This window comes from Rhinoderma darwinii, chromosome 4 (genome assembly GCF_050947455.1).
Source record: "Rhinoderma darwinii isolate aRhiDar2 chromosome 4, aRhiDar2.hap1, whole genome shotgun sequence".
Taxonomy (NCBI): domain Eukaryota; kingdom Metazoa; phylum Chordata; class Amphibia; order Anura; family Rhinodermatidae; genus Rhinoderma; species Rhinoderma darwinii.
The window spans coordinates 26,553,975-26,567,566 of NC_134690.1; the positions used below are offsets into that span (position 1 = coordinate 26,553,975).

At 37.0% G+C, this 13,592-nt stretch overlaps 1 protein-coding gene across 1 annotated transcript in view; it reads right to left on the reverse strand.

Annotated features, from left to right (window-relative positions):
- MMUT (methylmalonyl-CoA mutase) overlaps window positions 1-13,358 on the reverse strand; it is a 44,923-nt gene extending 31,565 nt beyond the window's left edge. The window contains exons 1-3 of the mRNA XM_075860938.1: window positions 13,113-13,358; window positions 5,664-5,775; window positions 4,975-5,090 (exon numbers count right to left, since the gene is read on the reverse strand). Of these exons, the coding sequence (XP_075717053.1) occupies window positions 4,975-5,090; window positions 5,664-5,775; window positions 13,113-13,322 (438 nt within the window). The 5' untranslated portion in view covers window positions 13,323-13,358. The remainder of the gene's footprint in view (window positions 1-4,974; window positions 5,091-5,663; window positions 5,776-13,112) is intronic.
- Window positions 13,359-13,592: the final 234 nt, after the last annotated feature.

Consider the following 13,592-nt stretch of genomic DNA (forward strand, 5'->3'; position numbering starts at 1 on the left):
GAATATAACTACTATAATACTGCCCCTATATACAAGAATATAACTACTATAATACTGCCCCCTATATACAAGAATATAACTACAATACTGCTCCTATATACAAGAATATAACTACTATAATACTGCCCCCTATATACAAGAATATAACTACTATAATACTGCTCCTATATACAAGAATATAAATTACTATAATACTGCCCCCTATATACAAGAATGTAACTACTATAATACTGCCCCCTATGTACAAGAACATAACTACTATAATACTGCCTCCTATATACAAGAATATAACTACTATAATACTGCCCACTATATACAAGAATATAACTACTATAATACTGCCCCTATATACAAGAATATAACTACTATAATACTGCCTCCTATATACAAGAATATAACTACTATAATACTGCTCCTATATACAAGAATATAACTACTATAATACTGCCTCCTATATACAAGAATATAACTACTATAATACTGCTCCTATATACAAGAATATAACTACTATAATACTGCTCCTATATACAAGAATATATCTACTATAATACTGCCCCCTATATACAAGAATATAACTACTATTATACTGCCCCCTATATACAAGAATATATCTACTATAATACTGCCCCCTATATACAAGAATATAACTACTATAATACTGCCCCCTATGTACAAGAATATAACTACTATAATACTGCCCCCTATATACAAGAATATAACTACTATTATACTGCCCCCTATATACAAGAATATAACTACTATAATACTGCCCCTATATACAAGAATATAACTACTATAATACTGCTCCTATACACAAGAATATAACTACTATAATACTGCCCCCTATATACAAGAATATGGTAGATTTTCATAGCTGACAAACTCTTTTGCAGAATTACTATAAAATCTTTCAAATCTGGAATTTATTGAGGACATAATTTGCCTTTTCTGTGTCTTACGCCCCATGCACACGACTGTAAAATTCGCCCATAATTACGGTCCGTGATTACGGGCCCATTCGTTTCTATGGCCGACGGACATCTTCCTGTATGTTTTCGGGAGGGTGTCTGTGTCATAGAAACCTGCCAAAAAAAAATAAATAGGACACGTCCTTTTTGTTTATTTTACGGACCGTGCTCCCATATTTTATAATGGGAGCACGGCCCATAAAAACGTTCGGGTGGCCGTCTGCGCCCGTCGTGTGCATGAAGCCTTAGATTTAACTTTTTTTTTTCATTTACTTTTTTCCTCCTAAAGTCCCTGTTCACACAGTTTTTTGCATGCAGAAATTTCCTTCAGGAATTTTGAGGCAGATTTTGACCTGCCTGCACTTTCTTTGCGATGTTTATCGGCTGCGGCCATTGACCGCCACGGTCATAAAACGCAGCGAAAACCGCTTTCTCTGCCTCCCATTGATGTCAATGTGAGGTCAGAGATTGAAATGCGGGAAGAAAGAGCATGATGCTTATTTTCCCACTTGCGGGAAAAAAACGCCTCCGATTGAAATCAATGAGAGTCGATTTCGGAAGGTTTTTGGCGCCGTTTCCGACGCGGTTTCTACTTTTCCGCGGTATTCAAAAAAAATCTATGTGCATTAGCCCTAAGGCTGGGTTCACACGACCTATTTTCAGACGTAAACGAGGCGTTATATGCGGGACACTTCTATACATTCTATGCGGGACACTTCTATACATTCTATGCGGGGCACTTCTATACATTCTATGCGGGGCACTTCTATACATTCTATGCGGGGCACTTCTATACATTCTATGCGGGGCACTTCTATACATTATATGCGGGACACTTCTATACATTATATGCGGGGCACTTCTATACATTATATGCGGGACACTTATATACATTATATGCGGGGCACTTCTATACATTATATGCGGGACACTTCTATACATTATATGCGGGACACTTCTATACATTCTATGCGGGGCACTTCTATACATTCTATGCGGGGCACTTCTATACATTATATGCGGGACACTTATATACATTATATGCGGGACACTTCTATACATTATATGCGGGACACTTCTATACATTATATGCGGGACACTTGTATACATTATATGCGGGACACTTATATACATTATATGCGGGACACTTATATACATTATATGCAGGACACTTATATACATTATATGCAGGACACTTGTATACATTATATGCGGGACACTTGTATACATTATATGCGGGACACTTGTATACATTATATGCGGGATACTTGTATACATTATATGCGGGACACTTGTATACATTATATGCGGGACACTTCTATACATTATATGCGGGACACTTCTATACATTATATGCGGGACACTTCTATACATTATATGCGGGACACTTCTATACATTATATGCGGGACACTTCTATACATTATATGCGGGACACTTCTATACATTATATGCGGGACACTTCTATACATTATATGCGGGACACTTCTATACATTATATGCGGGACACTTCTATACATTATATGCGGGACACTTATATACATTATATGCGGGACACTTATATACATTATATGCGGGACACTTATATACATTATATGCGGGACACTTATATACATTATATGCGAGACACTTGTATACATTATATGCGGGACACTTCTATACATTATATGCAGGACACTTATATACATTATATGCGGGACACTTATATACATTATATGCAGGACACTTATATACATTATATGCGGGACACTTCTATACATTATATGCGGGACACTTATATACATTATATGCGAGACACTTATATACATTATATGCAGGGCACTTATATACATTATATGCAGGGCACTTATATACATTATATGCGGGACACTTATATACATTATATGCGGGACACTTATATACATTATATGCGGGACACTTATATACATTATATGCGGGGCACTTATATACATTATATGCGGGACACTTATATACATTATATGCGGGACACTTATATATATTATATGCGGGACACTTATATATATTATATGCGGGACACTTATATACATTATATGCGGGACACTTATATACATTATATGCGGGACACATATATACATTATATGCGGGACACTTCTATACATTATATGCGGGACACTTATATACATTATATGCGGGACACTTATATACATTATATGCGGGACACTTATATACATTATATGCAGGACACTTATATACATTATATGCAGGACACTTATATACATTATATGCGGGACACTTATATACATTATATGCGGGACACTTCTATACATTATATGCGGGACACTTCTATACATTATATGCGGGACACTTCTATACATTATATGCGGGACACTTCTATACATTATATGCGGGACACTTCTATACATTATATGCGGGACACTTCTATACATTATATGCGGGACACTTCTATACATTATATGCGGGACACTTATATACATTATATGCGGGACACTTATATACATTATATGCGGGACACTTATATACATTATATGCGGGACACTTATATACATTATATGCGAGACACTTGTATACATTATATGCGGGACACTTATATACATTATATGCAGGACACTTATATACATTATATGCGGGACACTTATATACATTATATGCAGGACACTTATATACATTATATGCGGGACACTTCTATACATTATATGCGGGACACTTATATACATTATATGCGAGACACTTATATACATTATATGCAGGGCACTTATATACATTATATGCAGGGCACTTATATACATTATATGCGGGACACTTATATACATTATATGCGGGACACTTATATACATTATATGCGGGACACTTATATACATTATATGCGGGGCACTTATATACATTATATGCGGGACACTTATATACATTATATGCGGGACACTTATATATATTATATGCGGGACACTTATATATATTATATGCGGGACACTTATATACATTATATGCGGGACACTTATATACATTATATGCGGGACACATATATACATTATATGCGGGACACTTCTATACATTATATGCGGGACACTTCTTTGAAACGTAATTTGAGCCGTTTTTCATTGAATTCAATGAAGAACAGCTCAAGATTACGGGCGTCAACGACGCCTCGCAAAATGTGAGGAGGAGCTTTTACATCTGAAATTACGGAGCTGTTTTCTCCTGAAAACAGTCTGTCATTTCAGACGTAAAAGCAGTTATCGTGTGCACATACCCTAAGGGTCAGTTCACACGTTGCGAAAAAAAACGCAGTATTTACCCAACGGAATTCTCAGCAAATACAGTAGCAGCAAAGTGGATGAGATAAAACAAATCTCATCCGCACGCTGCGTAAACAGCGAGCTGAAGAAAACGCTCGGAAATTGACCTGCGGTACGGAATTTTTTTCCGCAGCATGTGAATTGTATTTGCGAAAACGCTGCTTGTTGCGGGTCTTTTTCCATGGAATTCAATGGGAGGTAAATCCACAGCGATTCCGCCGCAAAAAACGCAACTCAGAAGAAAAAAAATGTTATACTTACCCAGAAGTCTGTGTTCTTCCTCCAGCGCAGCCTCCTGGGATGACTCTTCATCCCATGTGTCCGCCGCTGCAGCCAATCCGTAATCTCCGGTGGCCGGCTAAATGCTGCAGTTTTCCGCAGCGGAAATTCCAGGTGAAAAACTGCACCACAATTTGGTGCGGTTTTTCACCCGGAATTCCTTGCGGCGCACAGGGCAGATACGCTGCCTTCTATTACACAGCGTGTCCGCCCCGTGTGAACTCGGTCTTACAATGGATTTATTTTACATTCACACTCCTTTCATAGAATGTAAGCGGTCAGGGCATTCCAACAAGGTTTAGAGGCCATAATGGTCAGGCAGTTTATCTCAGTCTCTCTAGGACCCAGAGCTGCCTAATCATTTAGGACCAGTTGAGGACAAATTAATTTGATACTTAATTAATGGGATTGCAAAAGTAAATGAGCACCTTCCCTCTCCACTTCCAGCACATACCTTTTTCAGCTTTTCAATTTGTCGGTTGCGAACAGCTGTATTATCAATGGCGAGTACTTCGACCGTCTCTTCTTTCTCCAGCTGGTACTTATTCACACCGACAATCACTTCAGAACCTGCAGATTTAATTCAACTAGATCATTAAAATTACAGACTAAACCATTGGTGGATGCTAAAAAAAAAAAATGTCAGCCTCAGCTTCCGGGTTCATGAGTAGAATTCCAGAACTACAGTAAAGACTGACAGTATAAAATGCCATCATGGTCTGTGAACTGCTGAGTGACACATTGGCACATAGACCTCCCACCTGCTCTCTACTGCATTAGCTGCCCTTCTCGGTTTATTACATAAGTTTACTGGTCATTGATTGTCAGAAAACAGTAGCAGTATTTGTGGGGATACAACTACATCTATAAAGTATATAGGATCAATATCGTATGTCTATTCATTCAGATCACGCAGATGTAGCAGAGCTAGTAGTTAGAGTGCTGTATGAATGGTAGACTTATGATGCAATACTGCCATCTAGTGGTCACAATCTACATATAGGTATTTTTAACCACCAAGCGATAAGCACACATTGTAAAAGAGAAGGTGTCATGATTATTTCAGCTTGTATCTCCCGTTCATGTGGACATAGAAGTTAGCTCATGGCTTGATTAGATTTCCTTATCTGTGTAATTTCTCACCGGAATCAATCCTGGCTTGTCTCCGGGCCGCACACTCCTCAATGCGGAGCTTGGGTATTCCCTCAGCCACGGCTCGGGCCATGCCACCCATTTCTTCTACCTCATTAATGAGCTACTCGGCAGAGGCAGGACACAGCGTGCACCAATACATGGAGAGAAGACAAGCAAGGGGTTAATTCAATTTGTGATACGGTTCCTAGGCCGGTCACAGACATGAGAACTGGTGGCTGAAGCAGGGCTGATTTTAGAGAAAATGGGTCCCTCTGCAAAAAATTGCTTGCATAATACTGTCATATAGTGCTCAAATATACAGTATCCAAATAATACTCCCATACACTGCTTACAGAATACTGCCATATAGTACTCCAATAATACTCAACATCCAATACTCCCATACACTGCTTACATAATACTGTCATATAGTGCCAAATAATATACAGTATCCAATACCCCCATACACTGCTTACATAATACTGCCATATAGTGCCAAATAATATACAGTATCCAATACTCCCATACACTGCTTACATAATACTGCCATATAGTACTCCAATACTACTCAGTATCCAATACTCCCATACAGGGCTTATATAATACTGCCATATAGTACTCCAATAATACACCAGTATCCAAATACTCCCATACACTGCTTACATAATACTGCCATATAGTGCCAGTTTAATATACAGCATTCAATACTCCCATACAGGGCTTATATAATACTGCCATATAGTGCTCAAATATACAGTGTCCAAATAATACTCCCATACACTGCTTATATAATACTGCCATATAGTGTCTAAATAATATAGAGAGTGTCCAAATAACACTCCCATACAGTGCTTATATTATACTGTATATTATTTGCAAATTATTTGTCAGTGTTCTGTAATCACTGCATGGGAGTATTATTTGGACACTGTATATTATTTGAGCACTATACAACAGTATTATGTAAGAACTGTATGGGATTATTAGGATACTGTATATTATTTGGACACTTATTTAGACACTATATGACAGTATTACGTAAGCACTGTATGGGAGTATTTATATACTGTATATTATTTGAGTACTAGATGGCAGTATGTGAGCAGTGTATGGGACCATTATTTGGATACTGTATATTATTTGATCACTATATTACAGTATTATTTGAGCACTATATGGCAGTATCATAATACTCCCATGCATTGCTTACATAATACTCCCATGCAGTGCTTACATAATACTGTCATACAGTGCTTACATAATACTCCCATACAGTGCTTACATAATACTCCCATACAGTGCTTACATAATACTGTCATACAGTGCTTACATAATACTGTCATATAGTGCTTAATATACAGTATCATAATACTCCCATACAGTGCTTACATAATACTGTCATACAGTGCTTACATAATACTGTCATATAGTGCTTAATATAAAGTATCATAATACTCCCATACAGTGCTTACATAATACTGTCATATAGTGCTTAATATACAGTATCATAATACTCCCATACAGTGCTTACATAATACTGTCATACAGTGCTTACATAATACTGTCATATAGTGCTTACATAATACTGTCATATAGTGCTTAATATACAGTATCATAATACTCCCATATAGTGCTTACATAATACTGTCATACAGTGCTTACATAATACTGTCATACAGTGCTTACATAATACTGTCATATAGTGCTTACATAATACTGTCATATAGTGCTTAATATACAGTATCATAATACTCCCATGCAGTGCTTACATAATACTGTCATACAGTGCTTACATAATACTGTCATACAGTGCTTACATAATACTGTCATACAGTGCTTACATAATACTGTCATATAGTGCTTAATATACAGTATCATAATACTCCCATATAGTGCTTACATAATACTCCCATACAGTGCTTACATAATACTGTCATATAGTGCTTAATATACAGTATCATAATACTCCCATATAGTGCTTACATAATACTGTCATATAGTGCTTAATATACAGTATCATAATACTCCCATGCATTGCTTACATAATACTCCCATGCAGTGCTTACATAATACTCCCATGCAGTGCTTACATAATACTCCCATGCAGTGCTTACATAATACTGTCATACAGTGCTTACATAATACTGTCATATAGTGCTTAATATACAGTATCATAATACTCCCATGCAGTGCTTACATAATACTGTCATACAGTGCTTACATAATACTCCCATGCAGTGCTTACATAATACTCCCATACAGTGCTTACATAATACTGTCATACAGTGCTTACATAATACTCCCATCCAGTGCTTACATAATACTGTCATACAGTGCTTACATAATACTCCCATCCAGTGCTTACATAATACTGTCATACAGTGCTTACATAATACTGTCATATAGTGCTTAATATACAGTATCATAATACTCCCATGCAGTGCTTACATAATACTCCCATGCAGTGCTTACATAATACTGTCATACAGTGCTTACATAATACTCCCATACAGTGCTTACATAATACTCCCATCCAGTGCTTACATAATACTCCCATCCAGTGCTTACATAATACTCCCATCCAGTGCTTACATAATACTGTCATATAGTGCTTAATATACAGTATCATAATACTCCCATGCAGTGCTTACATAATACTCCCATGCAGTGCTTACATAATACTCCCATGCAGTGCTTACATAATACTGTCATACAGTGCTTACATAATACTCCCATACAGTGCTTACATAATACTCCCATACAGTGCTTACATAATACTCCCATCCAGTGCTTACATAATACTTTCATACAGTGCTTACATAATACTCCCATACAGTGCTTACATAATACTGTCATACAGTGCTTACATAATACTCCCATCCAGTGCTTACATAATACTGTCATACAGTGCTTACATAATACTCCCATCCAGTGCTTACATAATACTCCCATGCATTGCTTACATAATACTCCCATGCAGTGCTTACATAATACTCCCATGCAGTGCTTACATAATACTGTCATACAGTGCTTACATAATACTCCCATACAGTGCTTACATAATACTCCCATCCAGTGCTTACATAATACTCCCATCCAGTGCTTACATAATACTGTCATACAGTGCTTACATAATACTCCCATCCAGTGCTTACATAATACTGTCATACAGTGCTTACATAATACTGTCATATAGTGCTTAATATACAGTATCATAATACTCCCATGCAGTGCTTACATAATACTCCCATGCATTGCTTACATAATACTCCCATGCAGTGCTTACATAATACTCCCATACAGTGCTTACATAATACTGTCATACAGTGCTTACATAATACTCCCATCCAGTGCTTACATAATACTCCCATCCAGTGCTTACATAATACTCCCATACAGTGCTTACATAATACTGTCATACAGTGCTTACATAATACTGTCATACAGTGCTTACATAATACTGTCATACAGTGCTTACATAATACTGTCATACAGTGCTTACATAATACTGTCATACAGTGCTTAATATACAGTATCATAATACTCCCATCCAGTGCTTACATAATACTCCCATACAGTGCTTACATAATACTGTCATACAGTGCTTACATAATACTGTCATACAGTGCTTACATAATACTGTCATACAGTGCTTAATATACAGTATCATAATACTCCCATCCAGTGCTTACATAATACTGTCATACAGTGCTTACATAACACTGTCATACAGTGCTTAATATACAGTATCATAATACTCCCATCCAGTGCTTACATAATACTCCCATACAGTGCTTACATAATACTGTCATACAGTGCTTACATAATACTGTCATATAGTGCTTACATAATACTGTCATACAGTGCTTACATAATACTGTCATACAGTGCTTAATATACAGTATCATAATACTCCCATCCAGTGCTTACATAATACTGTCATACAGTGCTTACATAATACTCCCATCCAGTGCTTACATAATACTGTCATACAGTGCTTACATAATACTCCCATCCAGTGCTTACATAATACTGTCATACAGTGCTTACATAATACGGTCATACAGTGCTTACATAATACTGTCATACAGTGCTTAATATACAGTATCATAATACTCCCATCCAGTGCTTACATAATACTGTCATACAGTGCTTACATAATACTCCCATGCAGTGCTTACATAATACTGTCATACAGTGCTTACATAATACTGTCATACAGTGCTTACATAATACTGTCATACAGTGCTTACATAATACTGTCATACAGTGCTTACATAATACTGTCATACAGTGCTTACATAATACTGTCATACAGTGCTTAATATACAGTATCATAATACCCCCATCCAGTGCTTACATAATACTCCCATACAGTGCTTACATAATACTGTCATACAGTGCTTACATAATACTGTCATACAGTGCTTACATAATACTGTCATACAGTGCTTACATAATACTGTCATACAGTGCTTAATATACAGTATCATAATACTCCCATCCAGTGCTTACATAATACTGTCATACAGTGCTTACATAATACTGTCATACAGTGCTTACATAATACTCCCATCCAGTGCTTACATAATACTGTCATACAGTGCTTACATAATACTCCCATCCAGTGCTTACATAATACTGTCATACAGTGCTTACATAATACTGTCATACAGTGCTTACATAATACTGTCATACAGTGCTTACATAATACTCCCATCCAGTGCTTACATAATACTGTCATACAGTGCTTACATAATACTGTCATACAGTGCTTACATAATACTGTCATACAGTGCTTACATAATACTGTCATACAGTGCTTAATATACAGTATCATAATACTCCCATCCAGTGCTTACATAATACTGTCATACAGTGCTTACATAATACTCCCATCCAGTGCTTACATAATACTGTCATACAGTGCTTACATAATACTCCCATCCAGTGCTTACATAATACTGTCATACAGTGCTTACATAATACTGTCATACAGTGCTTACATAATACTGTCATACAGTGCTTACATAATACTCCCATCCAGTGCTTACATAATACTGTCATACAGTGCTTACATAATACTGTCATACAGTGCTTACATAATACTGTCATACAGTGCTTACATAATACTGTCATACAGTGCTTAATATACAGTATCATAATACTCCCATCCAGTGCTTACATAATACTGTCATACAGTGCTTACATAATACTCCCATGCAGTGCTTACATAATACTGTCATACAGTGCTTACATAATACTCCCATCCAGTGCTTACATAATACTCCCATCCAGTGCTTACATAATACTCCCATACAGTGCTTACATAATACTGTCATACAGTGCTTACATAATACTGTCATACAGTGCTTACATAATACTGTCATACAGTGCTTACATAATACTGTCATACAGTGCTTACATAATACTGTCATACAGTGCTTAATATACAGTATCATAATACTCCCATCCAGTGCTTACATAATACTGTCATACAGTGCTTACATAATACTCCCATACAGTGCTTACATAATACTCCCATACAGTGCTTACATAATACTGTCATACAGTGCTTACATAATACTGTCATACAGTGCTTACATAATACGGTCATACAGTGCTTACATAATACTGTCATACAGTGCTTACATAATACTGTCATACAGTGCTTACATAATACTGTCATACAGTGCTTAATATACAGTATCAGAATACTCCCATACAGTGCTTACATAATACTCCCATATAGTGCTTACATAATACTGTCATATAGTGCTTAATATAAAGTATCATAATACTCCCATACAGTGCTTACATAATACTGTCATACAGTGCTTAATATACAGTATCAGAATACTCCCATACAGTGCTTACATAATACTGTCATACAGTGCTTAATATACAGTATCAGAATACTCCCATACAGTGCTTACATAATACTCCCATATAGTGCTTACATAATACTGTCATATAGTGCTTAATATAAAGTATCATAATACTCCCATACAGTGCTTACATAATACTGTCATACAGTGCTTAATATACAGTATCAGAATACTCCCATACAGTGCTTACATAATACTGTCATACAGTGCTTAATATACAGTATCAGAATACTCCCATACAGTGCTTACATAATACTCCCATATAGTGCTTACATAATACTGTCATATAGTGCTTAATATAAAGTATCATAATACTCCCATACAGTGCTTAAAGTCTATATAAATCGTTGCACATACATATAATTTTTTTTAATCTATGTTTTAGGTGCTTTTACACATTTTTCAAATTGACATGAAATAAAAAATCATTTTTAGTTTTTCCGATGCAGCTTTTATGTATACTCTTTATAAATATAAGCAATTTCAGCCGAATCCGTCAGTTCAGCTAAACTGACGACTCTACTCAAAGCGTCACCTTCTCTCATCCAACATCCAGATTTACCCCCTTGCAGTCAGTCATGATCTGGTCTATGGTGGGTACGGCTGACGGGACGTTATAAATGAGCAGGTGCGGGGGGTGCTTTATTTTTGTATCTGATGGTTTAGGTCTGTGCGTGGTCCTACAGGATAGATTTGTAATGATATTGGCCAAAAGTACCATCATATAAGCAAGCAGTGAAATGCTGAGCCTTGCAAAAAAAATGGAAAGAGGTTTTCACATATCAGATTTGCATGGCATTTCCACAGAACAGACTGTAAAAAGGACCCATCACCCCTCCTGACGTGTCTGTTTTAGTAAATAATTGTATTCACCATAAAATAACTTTTTGGAGCATCTTTTTCTAGAACTCTGCATTGTGTTGTTCCTCTGTTATTCCTCCTAGAAATGTATGAATAAATTGACAACTGGGTGTTACCAGTTGGGGGTGTGTCCCTACACAGTCTGACAATGTCCAATCAGAGCTGTCAGAGTGAGACAGTGTAGGGACACGCCCCTTGACAAGGAAAATTGTAATATCCAGTTGTCAATTTATTCATACATTTCTAGGAGGGATAACAGAGGAACGGCCAAACACAGATTTCCAAGATAATATGTTCCAGAATTGTTATATCATGGTGCATACAAGTATTTATTAAAACAGACATGTCAGGAGAGGCGACAGGTTCTCTTTAAATTTCTAAAATTGGGTGAAGTCAGCCCTGTTTATTTCAATAAAGCTGATCTGCAATACCAGACACAACCCATAGACAGGTGTGGCGCTGTTTTTAGAAGACAAAAAAAAGACCCAAAAAAAACCAGTGGCTTCTCAACAGTGGACGACACCAATTAATCCCCAGTCCTTTTCCTTACCATAGCTAGGTTTGTCCAATGACAGCAAGCAGGGATATTGAAAATGGTGAGGAAAGGAAACAAAATATATAAGGACACTGCAGTCAGATGTGTGTGTAAAGTTAGTTCAGCTCTGCTACATCCACACACACGACACATAGTAACAGATGCGCACCTCACCTTGAGAGCAGCTTGGTAGACGTCTTCTGTGAGGCACTCCATCATGTAGGAACCACCCCAGGGGTCGGCCACCTTGGGGATCCCGGACTCCTCCTGAATAATAATCTGGGTGTTACGTGCGATCCGTGCGCTCTTGACAGTAGGCAGACCTAAAGCTTCGTCAAACGAGTTAGTGTGTAGCGACTGAGTGCCTCCGAAAACAGCGGCCATGGCTTCAATCACGGTGCGAACGACGTTGTTATACGGGTCCTGCCAATGTAGAATAATCATGTGACCAGGGAAGCTACATACGTATTACATCTAATATATCTCTTACCGAATATCATAAGAACCCATCTCCTGTGCAGAATAATCTCATATCTGTTTATTGTAATGATATTATATCGTTTTTCGGATGGTGCAGGCAGTAGTGGTGGTCTCGGGCAGGGTCACCGATCATTTCGTTTTATTTAATAAATAGTCAAATTAAAATTTTAGTTT